Here is a 20,489-nt window from a genome sequence, read left to right as displayed (position 1 = left end):
TACTCTGGATGAGTACACAGAGGCTGTAACATCCTACATCAGCTTCTGTGAGGACTGCTGTGTTCATCATGAACCAGGGTGAGTTACAATAATGACGAACCCTCGTTCACAGATAACCTCATACAGCTAAGGTGGCAAAAGGAAGAAGCGTTCAGAAGTGGAGATAGGAACAGGTTTAGCAGGGCAGTGAGAGAAGATAAACAACTGGTACTCTAAGAAACTCCATCACCAGTTCTCAGCTAATGACTACGTCTGTCTGGAAAGGGCTCGGACAGATCACTAACTACAAACCCACTTGCACCTGGCCAACCAACTGAATGAGTTCTGCTGTCGCTTTGAAAGACAATGGGACTGTCCTGATAACATCCCCCATGGCTCCAGCCCACCTCCTCCACCTCTACTGCTGCCAGGGCTTCTCTACAACTTCACACCTTGGAGGCCCATCCACCCACCACCGCAGCCTCAACTCTCTCCATTCCGGAGAGGAACATCAATAAGCCCTTTAAGAAGCTGAACCCCCTGCAAAGCAGCAGGTCCTGACTCCTCACCATTTACCTTGAAGCACTGTGCTGATCAGCTGTCTCCGGTGTTCAGACATCAACACCTCACTGGAGACATGCCATGTGCCAGCCTGCTTCAAGGCCTCCACCATTATCTCCATCCCCAAAAAGCCAAGGATCACAGGATTTAAATGACTACAGACCAGGGATGGAAATTCACTTTTTCATCCACCTGCCACTGTGGCAGGTAAATTCTAAAATCTACCCGCCACTCAACGTTTTTACCAGCCATTTCATATTCAGCTGTTATATACGTTATAATGCCTAGAAATGTTAATATTTTCCAATCCATACTTTGTTACAGAGCTGATTTATTCAGTTATTGTGTTAAAAATACGTGACATTAGGGTAGCCTAAAAATGTCTTTTTGGTCATCTTTTTGGTCATGTCCAGGGGTTATTTACAAGGTAAATAAAGGCAATAAAGAAAAAGTGATTCAAAATGATGGTTAGAAATCTATAGCATTATCTTCCAGCAACTACAGGAGTCATCTTGCTTCAACTTATTTGTTCAACTGAGCACTGGAAACACACAAAGGAAGTGAAGATTGCATCATTAGGTGGTTATCTACCTGCAACTATAGAATGTATTCCGTTAGCCTATTCCAACTGCATTCAACTGCTCTAGATTCATACAAGGAAAACAAAAATTGTATCATATCATCCAAGTTGCTTTATAGAAAAGCCTGCTCCCCAACCCCTAGTCCGTACTACAGAACAATTATCCATCAACCTCAATGACCCAGTTGGAAATGTTTCACTCTAACTGCCTATGAACAATACACAAGGATCTACCATGTTAAGTCATGTTTATTAAAGTTAAGATTTTAAATATTTTAAGCCTCAAGGAAAATATGAACACTGACAAAACATACCATGTTCAAGCATGCTGACTAAATTAAAGGTGACAGTAACAAACCGTAACAAAACCAAACTATAGACAGTCAATCCTCATCAGAATCAGATTCTGAGGAATCAGAGGAGGAACAATCTTGAGTGCTCCTCCTCCCCTCCATGAAGTCTGGTCGTCGAGTGCAGATACTGGCCTGATGCCACAGTTGGACAGCAGGGTTGGGGTCAAAGTCATCTATGGATGGGCTTGAGAGCTGGACGACCAGTAGGTCGCAGAGACTAGATGTTGTAAGTCGGGACCTCCAGTCAGTCTTCATCTGACTGAACCCTCTTTCATAGTCTGCTGTCGATGCTGGTAGAGTGAGAATGAGATCAATCAAACTCAGCATGTCCAGGACACCGGTGTTTCAAAGTTCTGTTGATCTCTGGCCAGGTCTTGTGCCAAAACTCTCCCGTCTCATAGAGGTGTGTCTTCAGCACAGCCCACTGGTCAGGGATATGGTCAACGGCAACCCCGGAGGATGTGAGGACATCTTGGAAGTGACGCGTCAATACCTCCACTTCGGATTCACCAAATTCTGGAGAAACAGATAGAATAGACATAGAATACTGATTACTTTGTACTAAGTGATATGCTTTCAAGAATCTCTGAATAAAGTATATTTTGTAATTCTCTCCATACCTTCAGAATTCTCTGCATCGGGCCAACTCTTTAGATTAACCAATTTAGTAGCCTGGAGGATGCTCGTGCTCATATCAGAAAATCTTGTTTGGAGACTCTAGCAGAGCTCGTCCAGTAGCAATGACTTTGCCCTCATGACACGGTTTACAGTGTTGTAATCACTCTCGTGCTGGTCCACGTAAGCCTTCAGCTTGGGGCCAGACCTGTGGCACAGAGGTCATATTAGGCAAGATATTTAGTAAATACATAATAACAGACACACTTTCAGTTATTTCTTGGATGTTATCCTACTTACCTGGCTTTATATTTTGTGAGTATAGTCTGGGGGGTGGCCAGGCAGTTGTGGACTTCAGCTACTGTGATATCTGATGCTTGAACTGTCTTGGAGAGGCTACTGAGTTGAGTCAGGCAATCATGCATGAAGTTGCAGAACATGAGAGCTACTGGGTCCCGGCAGGTTTTTAAGTAGCCACGCGCTTTGTTCCGTTGTGTTGCTTTTACACCTCCCACATTGGATAACTTGACCTATGCAGAAAATTAAGTCAAGCAGGAGTTTTAGTTCACTGAGCTTTGGAAAGAAAGTAGTTAGTCATTACATTTCACTGGGCCTATGCATCACAGATACCTGGTCTGTTTTTTTAAGAATCTGCTCTACAGTCTAATTTACCCTACCTCCTCTAGGTGACTTATTACTCCATTGTAGCCTCTAAGGTACTGATCCACAGCCCTGAGGAGGTGGGAAACCCACCTGGTGCCACCAACCCTGGTGGGTATGAGGGGTGTCTGGCCCATCATTGAGAAGCAACGCTTAAGGTTGGCCCTAATTTGTGCACTTTATGATAAAATTTATTGAGGCCTGACAAACGATCAAGTCGTCTGGCCAAAGCACACTTCTGGACAGCGTCCTTGAAAGCTAGCTCTAGCCGATGGGCCATACAGTGCATCCCAAGGACTTGTTTATTGGTCCCCCTCAGCCTGGCTACAACTCCCTTGTGTGCCCCTGTCATTACAGAGGCTCCATCAGTACAACAGGCCACCAACTTTGTCTGCCACTCCTCACTGACCCTCTGCACCATAGCATCTATGGCTTGGTGTATACCCTCTCCATGCGCCTTCTCCACATTCTGGATGCCAGCAAAGTGGACCTCAACCTTCCCTTCATTACAGAACCGTGTATACACAATCTCCTGCTCCAGGACAGCTGAGTCTGTTGACCCATCTGACAAGACTGACAGAAATTTGGCCTCTGTCACCTTGGACTGTAGGGTCGCCCTCTCTACTGCAGCTATGTGTTTATTAAACACTCTGGCTTGCTTTCTGTTGATATAGGTGTTGCCTGTGTTTACGCCATTTTTCTTGTCTAACCTAGAAACACAATAAGGAATAATGAATGAGACAATTTGCTACAGATGCTAGTGAATATCTTGCATTGTTATCCAGAATAATGTAGCCTAAAACGTACATTTGGCATAGTTTTTGACAGAAAGCCTGTCTGCTGTTTGTATCGACAAAGCCATCTCTTAGCCAATATAGTAGCTAATATAGTCAAATTTGGTTAGGGCCCGTGTCCACCAAATGCGTGTGTTGTGTGTTTGTTTTTTTTTGTTTTTTTAAATGCTGGCAGCGCCAAATTTTAAAACTTGAAGCAGCTGTGGCCTACTGGTTAGGGCTTCGGGCTAGCCACCGAAGGGTTGCCGGTTCGATTCCCGACCAGTAGACCATGGCTTAAGTGCCCATGAGTGTGCTGTATATTTCACTAATTCCAATTTAAAGGTCTCATTGCATTGTTTTTTTTTTTTTCATTAATTGTGCGGTGGTCTCTAGTATGAATGAATGCCCTGTGAGCCGGTTTTGGTGAAAAAAATGCTGTGGTTCTCCTGTTTCAGGCTGTTCTAGGTGGGTGGCGGGAGAACGACAGGATTTCGGCTCTTACTCATTAATATTCATGACATGTAAACGTGTTACCTCTGATTGGCTAACAGCACTGTGATGCTACCTCCAGTGGGTCAGAACAAGTGGATGTGGGTGTCTTTGTAAAAACTGTTTTGATTGGCTATTATGGTCTCGACATCGATGTTTTGACCAATAACAATGTAGATAACACGAATTTTACACCACATTCAACGAGATTTAAACGAGACTAAAGATGGCGACTTACAAATAATGTGTAAACATCGTTGGAGTTAAGTTTGAACAGCATGAAGGAATATACCCCAACCCCCCGAAATTAATAAAAAAAAATTCTCAACGGATTTGGCATAATATAAAAAGGTCGGTTTTTTTACTCAGAAAAAGCGGAAATCCGCCGAAAAGTGGAAAAAACTCAGCTTGTGACCATGTCATGCATGCTAACGTGGAGAATATGAACATGCTATTTTGTAACAAAAACCTTCGAACAAAAAGTTCATGTTTTACTTACAGCTTGTGGTCGACAGATCCAGGGATTAAAAACAACCTCGAAGCAAAACCACTACTGAAGGCACCGAAGTTTGAAAAGTCACTGTGGTTGAAATGATCAGAACACAGTACTAACGCTGCATTATACTTCGCTGGTGGTGTTCCAAAGATCAACTCCAACCATTTCTTCTTGAGCTCTTCTCTCTTGCAAGGTTGCTCCGCTTAGGTTTCGTTTCTGTCAGCAGCTCCAGCCCGACTTTGACGCTCATAACTTGGGCAGAGGAGGTCCCAGCCTCCCCAAACTTGGCAGCCAGAGACCTCCTGCCCTCTCCCCAACGAACCAGCGCTGCCAGGGCGGGCTAGCCCTGCACCTCGGGACGTAATTCGGCCCGAGGCGAGCCGCTCCGCTCAGGTTTCATTTCTGTCGTTAGCTCCAGCCTGACTTTTTGAACGCTCGTAACTCGTGCAGGGGAGGTCCCAGCTTCCCCAAACATGCAATGTTGATGTTACTGCCACAAATAACACGGACACGAACTTGTTCAGACATGTTTTCAACTTGCTGTTAGGTCCTCTTCGTTAGCTACTGACGAGATGGGCTCTATCTCTCCTCGTGCTTAAATCAGAACTTTCTTCCCGTGGGTGGTCGCAAGCCAAGGTGGGCGAGGCCATGAATGCTAATTTTCGAAGTGACATAAGTACGTAGGGCTTTTTCAGATTCGCTTGTTTTTCCGACTATTTTCTTTCATAAGTTAATACAGGGAATAGGAGTAGAATTACATTTTCACATGCAGCATGCATATGCAACTCGGAGTGAACTATGGTATTTCAAAAAGAGCCAGTATTAAACGTTTTTTGGTGGAAGGGCACATTTAAATGCAGAGACTAAATTTCCCTCACGGGATCAAAAGAATATAGATTATTATTAAATCCCATCAGCTCCACCGTTCAGAGCGATAAGCGCCTTCAGCGAGGGGGGAAAAAATGTTTCTCTCTGTTAGTGATAGAGCATCCCGTCTCACACGCTCTAACCTCGGTGGCCGCCAATTACTGTTCTAGAACCATGTCTGCTTGTAGCAGCTAGTGCTAGTCTAGGGATAGTTCAGCTGTTGGGCATCAATTTCCCCTCAGATCTTGTTTTAACATTAGAAGTGGTCTGGGCTACAGGGCAGCTGGAAACTCTCTCTGACAGCGTCATGTATAAACAACTGCTGTGCCCTGAACATTTACAGTCTAGCTTGAAGTCTCAAACAGATGCCAAATGAGAACTTGAATAACTTACTATAGCCAAAGATACTCTTTGCTATAGCATAGCTAGCAACTCATTTAGTTAGCTAATAAGACACTGACTGACCAATGGAGTAAACAAACGCTTGCATGCACTGCCATTCATAATCTTTGAATGTTTTTTTTTTTTTTTTTCTTTGCTATGGCGTGGGCATTGCGGAATAACAAGGCCATTTTTTCCAGCTGTGCTACCTTTAGGCTATTGAGCGTTTTCATGGCTTGGCTCTCTTCCGGTGCCGATTTCCCGTTAGCAATTTTGGCATTGTGGATATGGTACTTTGACGATTCGTGGTCTTTCACGGCCTCTAGTTTAAGGTTTTTTGTTCCAACAATAAAGCCGTTCAATCTCTGGGTCTCTGATGCGTATTGTCGACACACCGAGCAGAACATCATCCCCTCCTCATAGACAAGCCACTGTCTGCGCTCCCCATCAGCCGCTGTTCGCCATCTCTCATTAAAGTATCGCTTCTTGGCCTGTACACTATATCGCTCTGCTCCTGCTGTACACTCCCCTCAGCTCTCCTTTTCACTCCTGATGTAAAATGGCACATTTTTCCACACGTTTACCCATTTTCTTTCTGACTGACAATTGATTTCACATCTGCTGCCCGCTACCTTTCTTTCGCGCAGCCTGCTCTCACGCTCTCTCACCGTACACATTCGAAGCCTACACTATCCTGTAATCTACCTGCCATTATAGTCTATATTAATGTTAGCTAGGTTTTTATGCCTCCGCCACCTTAAGGTGCAGGAGGCATTATGTTTTCGGGTTGCCCGTCCGTCCGTGCGTCCCGAAACCTTGTGAACACGATATCTCCAAGGCTAATGAAAGGAATTTCACCAAACTTTCACCGTTTGTGCACTTTGGGACAAACATGAACTGATTAGATTTTGAGGTTAAAAGGTCAAGATTACTGTGAGGTCAAATGTCCATCCCCAAATCACAACTTTATAAGGCGTGTAGTCTACCAGGCGGAGGCATCCCCATCGACACCGTTGGCGTCGAGTTCTATCTAGTTTCTTACCTTCATTGTGTAGTTGTGAGGCTGCAGTTTGAATTCCTTGTCCAGTGTTGGAGACATGGTAGACAAATCCGATGAACAAATGCCGCATCATAAACGGAGGACAAAAACACTAGTGTCGGCGCACCATAACGAACTCATAGGTTACTGTATTTTTCCGACTTTGCAAAGTTGTTGATCAAATCCAGAAGATCCAATTTATGCGCACGGCATTCTCAGTCAACAGTAGGCCTATGACAAGTCCAGAGAGACGCTCCATTGAGCTCCTGGGGCTAGTGTGGTGTTTACCGTTTTGCATGTAATACACATGTTCACTACTACAGTGGGGCAAAAAAGTATTTAGTCAGTCACCAATTGTGCAAGTTCTCCCACTTAAAAAGATGAGAGAGGCCTGTAATTTTCATCATAGGTATACCTCAACTATGAGAGACAGAATGAGAAAAAAAAAATCCAGAAAATCACATTGTCTGATTTTTAAAGAATTTATTTGCAAATTATGGTAGAAAATAAGTATTTGGTCAATAACAAAAGTTCATCTCAATATATTGTTATATACCCTTTGTTGGCAATGACAGAGGTCAAACATTTTCTGTAAGTCTTCACAAGGTTTTCACACACTGTTGCTGGTATTTTGGCCCATTCCTCCATGCAGATCTCCTCTAGAGCAGTGATGTTTTGGGGCTGTCGCTGGGCAACACGGACTTTCAACTCCCTCCAAAGATTTTCTATGAGGTTGAGATCTGGAGACTGGCTAGGCCACTCCAGGACCTTGAAATGCTTCTTACGAAGCCACTCCTTCGTTGTCAGGGCAGTGTGTTTGGGATCATTGTCATGCTGAAAGACCCAGCCATGTTTCATCTTCAATGCCCTTGCTGATGGAAGGAGGTTTTCACTCAATCTCATGATACATGGCCCCATTCATTCTTTCCTTTACACAGATCAGTCGTCCTGGTCCCTTTGCAGAAAAACAGCCCCAAAGCATGATGTTTCCACCCCCATGCTTCACAGTAGGTATGGTGTTCTTTGGATGCAACTCAGCATTCTTTCTCCTCCAAACACGACAAGTTGAGTTTTTACCAAAAAGTTCTATTTTGGTTTCATCTGACCATATGACATTCTCCCAATCCTCTTCTGGATCATCCAAATGCTCTCTAGCAAACTTCAGACGGGCCTGGACATGTACTGGCTTAAGCAGGGGGACACGTCTGGCACTGCAGGATTTGAGTCCCTGGCGGCGTAGTGTTACTGATGGTAGCCTTTGTTACTTTGGTCCCAGCTCTCTGCAGGTCATTCACTAGGTCCCCCGTGTGGTTCTGGGATTTTTGCTCACCGTTCTTGTGATTATTTTGACCCCACGGGGTGAGATCTTGCGTGGAGCCCCAGATCGAGGGAGATTATCAGTGGTCTTGTATGTCTTCCATTTTCTAATAATTGCTCCCACAGTTGATTTCTTCACATCAAGCTGCTTACCTATTGCAGATTCAGTCTTCCCAGCCTGGTGCAGGTCTACAATTTTGTTTCTGGTGTCCTTTGACAGCTCTTTGGTCTTGGCCATAGTGGAGTTTGACTGTTTGAGGTTGTGGACAGGTGTCTTTTATACTTATAACGAGTTCAAACAGGTGCCATTAATACAGGTAACGAGTGGAGGACAGAGGAGCCTCTTAAAGAAGTTGTTACAGGTCTGTGAGAGCCAGAAATCTTGCTTGTTTGTAGGTGACCAAATACTTATTTTACCGAGGAATTGACCAATTAATTCATTAAAAATCCTACAATGTGATTTCCTGGATTCTTTCCCCCCATTCTATCTCTCATAGTTGAGGTATACCTATGATGAAAATTACAGGCCTCTCTCCTCTTTTTAAGTGGGAGAACTTGCACAATTGGTGGCTGACTAAATACTTTTTTGCCCCACTGTATATCCCACAATCCCCAGTCACAGTGTAAAACAAAATACATCAAATACATTATTTGCTTCGCTGATTTATTTAATGATCACTATAATTTGCTGTCAATATTAAGTCAAATAGGGTGGCACGGTGGTGTAGTGGTTAGTGCTGTCGCCTCACAGCAAGAAGGTCCGGGTTTGAGCCCCGTGGTCGGCGAGGGCCTTTCTGCGCGGAGTTTGCATGTTCTCCCCGTGTCCGCGTGGGTTTCCTCCGGGTGCTCCGGTTTCCCCCACAGTCCAAAGACATGCAGGTTAGGTTAACTGGTGACTCTAAATTGAGCGTAGGTGTGAATGTGTGTGTCTATGTGTCAGCCCTGTGATGACCTGGCGACTTGTCCAGGGTGTACCCCGCCTTTCGCCCGTAGTCAGCTGGGATAGGCTCTAGCTTGCCCGCGACCCTGTAGAACAGGATAAAGCGGCTAGAGATAATGAGATGAGATGAAGTTGAGTCAAATATATGTATGCATTTGTAGCCTTTATAGTGACCCTATGTAGTTGGGTAGCCTGTGCTTCTAAGGCCCACTGTGGAGTAGGACAGTGATACTCTGACTAGCACATATAGGGCCTGGGATATACTTGAGTACTATCAATCAGCTGCGTGAAGTCACGTTGTCATCACTCAATGACAAACATTATTAGCTAAGCGAGCGTTAAGGCTACATGCTTACTCTGAGTTAATACTATCATTGATAAGTCGTACAATAGGTTCGTCTATTGTTTACCCGACACAGTGGCGGGTACATTAACAAAATTTCCTCGCCAGTACACACGTTTACCCGCGGGTGGTTAATTTCCATCTCTGCTACAGACCCATCGCCCTGAATTCTGTGGTTATGAAATCCTTCGAGCGCCTTGTACTTTACCACCTTAAAGCCATCACTGACCCGCTCTGGACCCCATGCAGTTTGCCTACAGACCCAACAGATTTGCAGATGATGCTGTCAACATGGTTCTTCACTTCATCCTCCAGCACCTGGACTTCCCAGGAACCTATGCTAGGATACTGTTTGTGGATTTCAGTTCTGCCTTCAACACCATCATCCCGGTTCTTCTGCAGGACAGGCTCTCCCAGCTGAGCATGCCTGACATCACCTGCAGGTGGATCACTGACTTACTAGCACATGAAGCTGGGCAAATGCATCTCCGACTCCTGAGCCATCAGCACCGGATCCCGTGCCCTTTCTCATCTGCTCTTCTCCCTATACACTAACAGTTGTACCTCCCAGTCATCAGTCTGTCAAGCTTCTAAAGTTCACAGACAACACCACCCTCAATTGGACTCCTCTCTGATGAGGAGGAGTCTGCCTACAGGTGGGAGATTGACCATCTGGTGTCCTGTTGCAGGGAGAACAATTTGGAGCTTAATGCGCTAAAGATAGTGGAGATGATTGTAGACTTCAGGAGGAGCTCTGCCCCACCCTCCCTCATCACCCTGTTTGACTCCCCAGTAATCTCTGTGGAGTATTTCTGCTTCCTGGGCACTATAATCACCCAGGACCTTAAGTGGGGGACTAATACCTACTCTCTCACCAAGAAAGCACAGCAGAGAATGTTCTTCCTGCAACAGTTGAAGTTTGATCTGCCAAAGACGATGATGGTGGACTTTTGCACCACCATCATCGAGTCCATCCTCACCTCCTCCATCACTCTCTGGTACGCTGCTGCCACTGCCAGGGACGAGGGCAGACTGTAGCACAGACCTGGGCTTTTTACGGCCCGCGGGCCGCATCCGGCCCTTTGGTTCATTCTGACCGGCCTGCGTAAGGTTAATTAGAAATTACAAAATAAACATTTTCTAATTTTACCTCATGCATGGACTGAATGTGCATTGCTTTTATTTTGAAGTTGTGTTCAACAAAAACGCAATGCGCGCGACATGAACATGACATGAAATCCCACGAAACCTAATCCCGCGATAACTACTTCCGTAATTTGTCCAGACCAACCACAAACTTGTACGTCATCCTTCAAACGGTTCAGCCAATCCCATAGCGTGACGTCACCAGCAGGCGCCGGAGCCCGAGCCGATCTGTAGATCTGATTCCTCCACCGAATCGACTGATCATCTGTCAGCTGTGCTTCGCATCTCCACCTCAGACATTCAACCTGACTCTGATGCACTCGTTAAAGACCAACAGAGACTAGATTTCTCTCACTGAACAAATAAAAAACTGAAAAACATCAAATGAGGTGATTAAACTACAAATGTGGGCATCGTTATTATATGATGTATCTTGCTTGATATTTGGAGTAGAAAGACAATATTGTGATGTCTTTATTGTGTTTTGGGGTGAATGTGACCTGAAAAAAAAAAAAAAAAAAAAGTACAAACGTTCACATTTTGTTAACCATTGTTTTGGGAAATTTGACTGAATAAATTAAATTTTTTTGTAAGGCAACCTGGTTTTTTCCATCCTCTTACCAGTCTTAGCAGCTTGTAAAAACAATGTTATTTATTGCTTTATATAAAGAAATACAATTAATATTATGCAGAATTTAGTTCAGCCTTTTGGTCCGGCCCTCCACAAAATTTTCTGTTTCTCATGTGGCCCCATGGAAAAAATAATTGCCCACCCCTGCTGTAGCACATCATCCTCTCTGCTGAGAGGACGATCGAGTGCAACCTTCTGTCTCTTTAGGATCTGTACAAGTCCAGGACCCTGAGGAGAGCAGAAAAGATTGTGGTCGAACCCTCTCACCCTGAACACAAACTTTTCGAACCACTCCCCTCTGGTAGAAAGTTGCTGTCCATTAGAACCAAAATCTCACGCCATAAGGCCAGCTTTTTCCCCCCACTATAGCTGCATCATCACTAAGGTCAGAGACCCCACGGACTCTAAATTCACACTTCCAATCTGTAACATTAATGCACTTCGTCTCTGAACTGCGATTTTGCACGTTTCAACGTCATGTCATTGATGCATCTTCATTCTGTGAACCTTTATTGCACATTCCAGCTCACACTGTACAGTTTGGTTATTGATTTAACCCATGACACATTCTCACATTATGTCTCTTCATTGTCATCATGTGACCTATTTTTGTACATTCTGGGCATACTGTACAGCTTGGACTCCAACAACTCATGCACATTAGCCTGGGCCCGCCCATCCTAAGCGTGACGCAACACGAGGGCCTGTTGCGAGCTTAGTCTGGCCAGGCAAGCTATCTCCAGCTCTTCCAAGCTCCCGAAAAATCGGGAGCCAATCAACTTTGAGCATCTCCAACGGCCCTGGGTAGAGACGTGTTCAAGGCAGTGACGTAGTAGAACTGCGACCGGAAGCCATAGATTGTTTACAGAATCTGTGCCGGAAGCGCTTCATTCACTAGAAACATTACGAACATGGAGCAGCGGCAAGCCCTTTGACACAGCGGTAGATGCTGTATTGAAAGCATTCAACGGGAAGTTCTCATTGAAAATGGAGCAAAGAGCAGCCCTGGAGGTATTTATCTTCTTCCTGTTACTCAAGCAGTTTCCGTTGCGTCAGAGGAAAGAGTGATGTGATTGGTTTAAGCTTCGTCACAGCCTTTTCTGGCTTCGACCAGTAGCAAACTGAGGCATTTCAGGGAGGCGGGTCAACCACGCGCTTTGGGAAACGGTTGGGCTTAATATCTTTGCCAGACCAAATGCTCGCAGAGCTTTGAAGTTGCGTTAGCCAGACTACATGCACATACCCCTTAAATATGTCCACTTTTCCAATTTGTATATTTCAGATTCTTCTATTTTTATTCTATGTAGATAGCTACTTTTTGTCCGCTCCACTTGGTCGTCTTCGTTGACGCTCTAATACGATGTCCACACGTCTTTTCCATTCAGCACGATCTTCCATGACCCAGTGTTGTTCAGAAGGTTGTCAAGATCGGTGGTTTTCCTTCTTCCACGACTTGGCCTTCCATCAGAAGGTGTCCAGAGAACAAGTTTGTTTGCAACTTCGTCAGTATGATGCGAACAATGTCCTGCCAGTCTCATGCTTCATTGTTGTCTTTTTTTTTTTTTGGTTACTGCTGGGTGAGTTCTGTAAAGTTGTTGGTTGGGCATATGTTGACTTCACGATACATTTAAGGCCATCCTGAGCATTCTTGTGTAACCGCCATCTAACTGCTTTTTCAGCAACTTGGTGATGGTCCAAGTCTCTGCACCATGAAGGAGTACAGTTTCTACTGTGGCAAGAAACAGTCTTATCTTGAGTTTGTTGCTGAGTGACGATGACCATACTTTCCTGAGCTTGTGCCAAGCACTCCAGGCTAGTGCCTTCCTAACTAATGTGTCCTTGCTCGAACTTTCTGTCCAGGTGCCGAGATATTTGAAGTTCTCCATTACTTTCAAAGTGGTGCCATCTTTTGACTTGACGACGATGACAACAACAACAGGAGTTTCTTGGTTGAAGGCTCGGATTTCTGTTTTCTTGGCATTGCAGTGTAAACCCGCTTTTCCAGCTTCCTTTTCAAGTTGTTTCAAAATTTACTGTGTCTCTTGCTAAATTCTTCTATTTTAACTGTTCAATCACCAAAGCAAATTCCTTGTACAGTGGTGCTTGAAAGTTTGTGAACCCTTTAGAATTTTCTATATTTCTGCATAAATGTGACCTAAAACATCATCAGATTTTCACACAAGTCTTAAAAGTAGATAAAGAGAACCCAGTTAAACAAATGAGACAAAAATATTATACTTGGTTTTTTATTTATTGAGGAAAATGATCCAGTGTTTCATATCTGTGAGTGGCAAAAGTATGTGAACCTTTGCTTTCAGTATCTGGTGTGACCCCCTTGTGCAGCAATAACTGCAACTAAACGTTTGCGGTAACTGTTGATCAGTCCTGCACACCGGCTTGGAGGAATTTTAGCCTGTTCCTCCGTACAGAACAGCTTCAACTCTGGGATGTTGGTGGGTTTCCTCACATGAACTGCTCGCTTCAGGTCCTTCCACAAAATTTCGATTGGATTAAGGTCAGGACTTTGACTTGGCCATTCCAAAACATTAACTTTATTCTTCTTTAACCATTCTTTGGTAGAACGACTTGTGTGCTTAGGATTGTTGTCTTGCTGCATGACCCACCTTCTCTTGAGATTCAGTTCATGGACAGATGTCCTGACATTTTCCTTTAGAATTCGCTGGTATAATTCAGAATTCATTGTTCTATCAATGATGGCAAGCCGTCCTGGCCCAGATCTGTCTGACTGTGGATTGGTGGAGTCCAAACTCTTTAGAGATGGTTTTGTAACCTTTTCCAGCCTGATGAGCATCAACAGCGCTTTTTCTGAGGTCCTCAGAAATCTCCTTTGTTTGTGCCATGATACACTTCCACAAACATGTGTTGTGAAGATCAGACTTTGATAGATCCCTGTTCTTTAAATAAAACAGGGTGCCCGCTCACACCTGATTGTCATCCCATTGATTGAAAACACCTGACTCTAATTTCACCTTCAAATTAACTGCTAATCCTAGAGGTTCACATACGTTTGCCACTCACAGATATCAGGCTTTCGTCTAAACCGGGGAACAGGGGCGCTGCGCCCTCTTACCGAAATGCCGACTGAACCCCAAGTCACACTTGGGCCATGCACTTGTATGCTACTGCACAACATGCAATCTCTCAAAACGATCTTTTCTCCATGAAAACATCCCAGCAACACCACGTGACAATGTGTCTGATCATCAAATACGTTATAATTACTCCAAAAATATTCCAGTTATAGTAGATACACCGCCAGACGGTGCAAAAACGATCCGAATTGGCGTTTTCCAGACTGAGGCGCCATGTTGTTTACTTGTCGCGGCTGCTCTCGCGAGATTTGACATGGGTTACATACAAGGTCAGCTGACTTGTAGAGCGAGATTTCTCGAGACTGAATGACCTTTCACCCACCGGCGCGGGAGCTTTTGACAAGTAGTTCGCGAGTTGTTTTTGTTGACACTTGGGCATTTAAATCTGTCATCCCGCGGCACGAAGCGGAAGAAAGCCAAAGACTGTCCGGAGCAGAAGATGATTACTTCTTTCTTCTTCAATGTTGACAGACAATTTGTTACAATTTCCCTCTCAGATGGCCTCAGAATGTCCCATTGTAGCCTCAGTTTTTCAAAGGCTTCGCACGGCGGAGGGGGGGGGGGGACAACCGGCACCATCCCGCTTTGCTCCCTCGCCATGGTGAGCGCCCTCATACTAAATTTTTCTAGAAAAAAACCCTGCAGATATGTAATATTGGATCATTTTCCTCAATAAATAAATGACAGAGTATGATATTTTTGTTTTATTTGTTTAACTGGGTTCTCTTTATCTACTTTTAGGACTTGTGTGAAAGGGTTCGCAAACTTTCAAGCACCACTGTATGTGTGAATGTACTTGGCAATAAACTTCATTCTGCATCTTCAATGCTTGGACCCCTAATTGCTTCACATGAAGGCTGGGAGATGTGTGATTTTGTTGGCAAAGCTCAGGCTTGATTATGGAAGTACAGTACAGAATTTCCATAGATGTGGATCTTTTGATTTTAATTCCTTTTCCGTGTGTGTGTGTAGAACTGAGTCGAGGCGGCCTCAACGGTGCGATGACGGAGTTTCAGGAGAAGCTCAGGCAGCAGCATGAAAAGTCCATGCACAAGGAGCTCGAGAAGCTGCTCTCCACTGTAAAGGGTGCAGAAGCTGAGGTACGGCTTTAGTCACTTAAACCTCTCTTCCATCTTCTTACAAAATCCAGTCTTTTACATTTCTCACAGTGCGTGGCTTTACACCATGGTCCGAAATTAACAGACTGGATTTATAGAGTAAAGAACAGGTTATGAAATGAAGGCGGTAGCAGTTATTTGACAGAGGACAGGAAAAGAAGCCGGGAAGGAAGGCAGGAACTCGTGATTTTTGTTGCGAGGATAAACAAGAGGAACTGTCACAAAGCATGCATTGGAGAGACAAAACTGATTGCTTGAATTCAGAACAGGGTTATCTCTCCGTTTGTTTGCTTTATTTTCCCCTCCTGGTTAAATCTAAGTGGGCAGTTAGGAAATCACAATAATTGACATTTTTCAGATATGGTGTGTGATATTTTCATTATGAAGAGCGAAAAATAGAAAAAAAAATACAAAGAAATATAACAAATGATGTCCTACCTAAATAAACACACAAGTACACTGTTATTATACCCTCCCTCACTACCCCCTTCTGCTCAGAACCTTATATTTAAGTTATTCCATGAAATCAAGTCGTACATCAGCTGATAGCCAATGAGGCACGTAGCAGCAAGTCATCTATAATCTATGTACGACGAGATTGAGTGGAATAACTGTTATTCTATCCACATTCACTGTTTTTTGAGAAACGGAGCATTTTTATTTTTTGCAAATTCGATAAATGAAAACTTTTTATACAAAATGTCGGACAAAATAATTTCCGCTTAGAATGTACACAAACCGGCGACAAAATGACCGGAACAATTTATGAAAAATGCGATGATAATTCTTGAAAAAAAAAAAGATGTGTTTTTACCATCAAATACACTGACAGTCAATGAAAATGTCCAGGTGACATTTATGAAAATAATTTTATTCATAAGCTATGAAATCATGTACTAGAAGCTTACAGATCAATATACTGACATTTAACTCGAGATGAATAAACAAAAAATCGCAATTGTTGTGAGCTTTGATAATGTACAGTCCGAACAAAATGGATACCCTGTAATTGGAAAGTTGCAGCTTCAGTACCGAGTATTGTCCCCACCAACAGCAATACAAGCCGTCAGTCTGCGATGCATACTGCGTATCAAACGGCGAATCCTGTCTTGTGGAATGGCCTGCCACTCCTCTTGAAGAGCCTGGATCAGTTGACCTCTGTTCATGGGACGAGGAACACGGTTCTGGATCTGAACACCAAGGTGATCCCATAAATGCTCAATGGGATTGAGATCAGGTGAATACGCAGGCCATGGCAGGGTTTGGACATTCAATCGACGCCCAACTTCTGAAAAACTTAGGCCGGCTTGCACCATGCCGAGGGCCCGCCATCTGTCATCTGGATTTAACCGTGGCATCTTGGACATAAGGAATACAAAAGTCGGCTTTTTCATGGCCTTAATAAAGGCTATCCAACCCATCCTTTCAACCGTGTACAAATTTTTGTTTTTCTCCAAAACAGCACTTTGAGCTGATTCCTAAAGACCACTCCCTGAAGACTATTGAAAAATGTTTGGATTGAGGAGAACTCATTAATGACTTCTGTGCACGCTATTCAATAGAAACATCTCAAAACAAACATTTCCCCAACTCCGTATTGCATAATATGTTGAATTATTGACCTGGACTTTTTCATTGACTGCCAGTATGCTTTTATTCCATATTTTGTTGCTTTTGTATTTTTGGTGTCTTTGGTTTTTTTTTCGAGTAGAGTTTTTATTTCGTCCTTGGTTGGTTCAGTAACACGCTCCGCCATTTTGTTTTTCTCTACTCATGGTATATGAGCTGATATCCTAGTAGTAGAGTAGCCAATCAGAGCGTGCAATTGATTACTCATGTCCGGTGAATGTGGATAGAATGTGTCAATATCCGCAGTGACTTTTAACCTTTTTGTCATTTAAAGGTGGGGTATGAGATTTTGGAATAACGGTTCCCGCAAGCCATATTTTGAAAAGAAACACGCCCGCCCTCGCCATGCTCCCACCCCCCGCGTCTCCACCCTTCCTCCCCCTTATAAAGCCTGAGAAAATCAGCCTTTATGATGGGTGTCTATTGCGTTACACACCAGTGGAGCAGAGTGTAGAGAGCTTGGAAAAATAGCTCAAACTTTCTCATTTAAACTGTGTTTTCAGCCCCAATTTTCACTCCACACAGATAATTTTCTCAAAAGTAGTAGCCACACTTGTCCTGATTCACCCAATGTGTCTACCTACACGATAGGACTTGCAGTTTTTGAATGAGAAGCCTGAAAGTGAGGAGAGGACAGGCGCGCTGCCCCATAGACTGCCATTATAAACTTGGCAGAAAAGTCACTCGTTTTTAACTCGCTCTAATGACCTCATTTTTTACACTACAGACAAAAAAATTACATCAGTGTGTTCAGGAGAGCCTTGTGGCACTCAGTGTGAAAGAATTTTGTGAATATCTCCTTCCGCTTTCGTGTAAATCCCTGTTGTTTGGAGGGAGCACACTGAGAAAATCCTGCGCTCTGTGTGACACACTGCTCGCTCTCACACACAGAAGGGCCGGGCTGCTCGCGGGCTTCAGTCTGATTGACATGTCAGTATCCAATCATTTTGAGGTGGTACCTCGATATGATTGGATGGCGTTTTTCCTTTTACACTGTAGACTGGATTAAAATATTTCGTTTTTGGGTCAAACCTTCTATTGTACTGCTTGCAACATGGGTGTGAGGAGCTTTTCAAGCAATATGGTAAAAAATACTCCTGAGAAAAATCTCATACCCCACCTTTAATTCTCCATCACTACATGTATCGAAAAAAATTATAAAAAATTTAAATTAAAAAATGCATATTACAATTCAAAAGGTTCAGTGTGAACTTTTTAGGCGATTATTTAAATCAAATCAGCTGCTTATAATCGGATTTTGTAGTTGCTATTAAAAAAAAGACAAATGAGTTGTATTGCAGCAATTTATCATATCAGTTTTTATATAATATAATCTCATTGCCCAGCCCTATTTCAAACCCCTTTTTTATTTATTTATTTATCTATCTATCCATCTACAGCTTCCTGGGAATGTGGTGGAAAATAGTAAGAACTGTAATTGGCACCAACCTGTGTTTTTAATATAAAAAAAATGCATTAAACAAAACCCACTATTTTCATTGCTGATCAGACTGAGCTGAGGACTGTTGGAGTGGGCGTGGCCTGGTATTTTAATGAGCACACTTGATTGACAGCCCTCAACCAGCTTTCATCTGCTGGATGGCTTTCTCTCACTAGGATGAGGAGACGTACACGTGTAGAGCGTAATAGCTCGCTCTCTCTGTTCAGACACATTTCCTGCCTGGTGTTTTATTTTTAATGAGCCTCCTCTGATGGAATATAATAAACCATGATTTAAAAAAAAAAAAATTGAGTAGTGTTCTGTATATGAACAAACCGAACGTGCTTAGAGATCCGTGTGGGTGGCGCACACAAATCCATACACCACCCACACACGCTTTTTATCACGCTGCTTAGTTCTGACCCAGTGTTCCTGCAGTGGCTCCTCCAGCAGCGGTAAGGGCTGTAATTAAAGCGTCTGGTCTCCTGAGAGATACCGATCGCTTAATTATGCCGTTTTTGTCCAATGATGCGAGATCGAAGCCATTAGCCTGAAAGTCAAAGGTGCCGGTTTTAATTAGCAGGACATGCTGGTAAGCGTTTCAGTGTGAGAGCGAATCCGAGAGACCCGAGCTCATCCCACTTCCAGCATCCTCAAGTTAAATGTAGCTGATGTATTTGATCGGATTTAATTTCTAGCACTAACGATGAACTAATAATGTGTGTATGCGTGCTTGGTGTTGTTTTTTCCTGTCAGATCTCCAGAAAAGATTTCGAGGGGTTTAAGCAGCTGTTCCACAGATTTCTCCAGGTGAAAGGTCCCTCTGTGGAATGGCCCAAGATCAACAGACCTCCTGAGGACTCGGTGAGACACACACACACAATGTTTTAGATGCTTTTATATATCTCTCGTGTTGTAAAATAGTATGGTGCATTATACTGTATGTTTGTGATGCTGTCGTCTGTCCTCGTGCTCTGTGACAGATATTTCTGGAACAGATTTGACACAGACTTCTGTTACTTATTAATTATATTATATTACCCCCACCCCTTTTTCTTTCTATTTTTTTAAATAAACAGCGTTACGGGAAGCATTGGCCTCCATGCTGTGATAGAAGACAGAGCACATCCACATTATTGAGACTTGCTTTGCCAAGTTTTCAGCGATCAGCTCCCTCCTACTAAGAGCAACGGAAAAGAAATAAGGGTTCAGGGAGCAGGAATTTGAATAAGAGATGAGTGATGGAGTGTAGCAATGACTGTAAAAGCATTGATGGCATAATGTATTTAAAACGTGAAGCAGCTACTGGTCTAGTGCTCCTGCTGGCTGGCTGCATTATAATGTGTAGCTCCACCCATCTCCATGAATTTCAATGACAAAATAGGCCTTTTTTTTTTTTCTTCCCTTGTCAGTTTCTAATCTAAACTGTCTTTCTATCTACAGGGTCGATCAGACAGTTAGTTTTCTGTATGCGGATATCCGTACGTTGTTATATCCCAGTTCCGAGGGGGGTTATACTGGTTTACCTCTGTCCGTATCTCCATCCGTCCAAAACACCTTTTTTCGCAGCAACCACAAATCATAGCCACTTGGTACTAAACTTCAGCTTGGGGTTCTGTACCATGTATACCGTTTTCAGGTCTGTCGCACATCGACTTCCTGTTTACCGACTGAATGTGTTTACAAAACGTATAGCGTGGACTTGCAAAATTTTCATAACGTTTTTCTCAGCAACTACAAATCACAACTGCTTGATATTTGGTACTAAACTTCAGCTTGGGGTTCTATACCATGTATACCGTTTTCAGGTCTGTCGCACATCGACTTCCTGTTTACCGACTAAATGTGTTTACGAAACATATAGCGTGGATTTACAAAATTTTCAGAACACCTTTCTGAGCAACTACAAATCACAACTGCTTGATATTTGGTACCAAGCTTCAGCTTGGGGTTCTGTACCATGCATACCGTTTTCAGGTCTATCGCACATTGACTTCCTGTTTACCGACTAAATG

The 20,489-nt window shown here is 43.5% G+C and overlaps 1 protein-coding gene across 5 annotated transcripts in view; it reads left to right on the top strand.

The window, feature by feature from the left end:
• The window catches only part of ugp2a (UDP-glucose pyrophosphorylase 2a), a 166,497-nt gene that overhangs the window by 124,202 nt on the left and 21,806 nt on the right, over window positions 1-20,489 (top strand). For all 5 annotated transcript variants that reach the window (XM_060899118.1, XM_060899115.1, XM_060899116.1 and 2 more), the window contains exons 2-3: window positions 15,259-15,386; window positions 19,231-19,338. In XM_060899118.1, the coding sequence (XP_060755101.1) occupies window positions 15,288-15,386; window positions 19,231-19,338 (207 nt within the window). In that variant the 5' untranslated portion in view covers window positions 15,259-15,287. The remainder of the gene's footprint in view (window positions 1-15,258; window positions 15,387-19,230; window positions 19,339-20,489) is intronic.

Source organism: Neoarius graeffei, chromosome 18 (genome assembly GCF_027579695.1).
Source record: "Neoarius graeffei isolate fNeoGra1 chromosome 18, fNeoGra1.pri, whole genome shotgun sequence".
NCBI lineage: Eukaryota > Metazoa > Chordata > Actinopteri > Siluriformes > Ariidae > Neoarius > Neoarius graeffei.
Note: the sequence above shows the minus strand (reverse complement) of the source record. Positions and strands in the feature narration are given on the sequence as shown.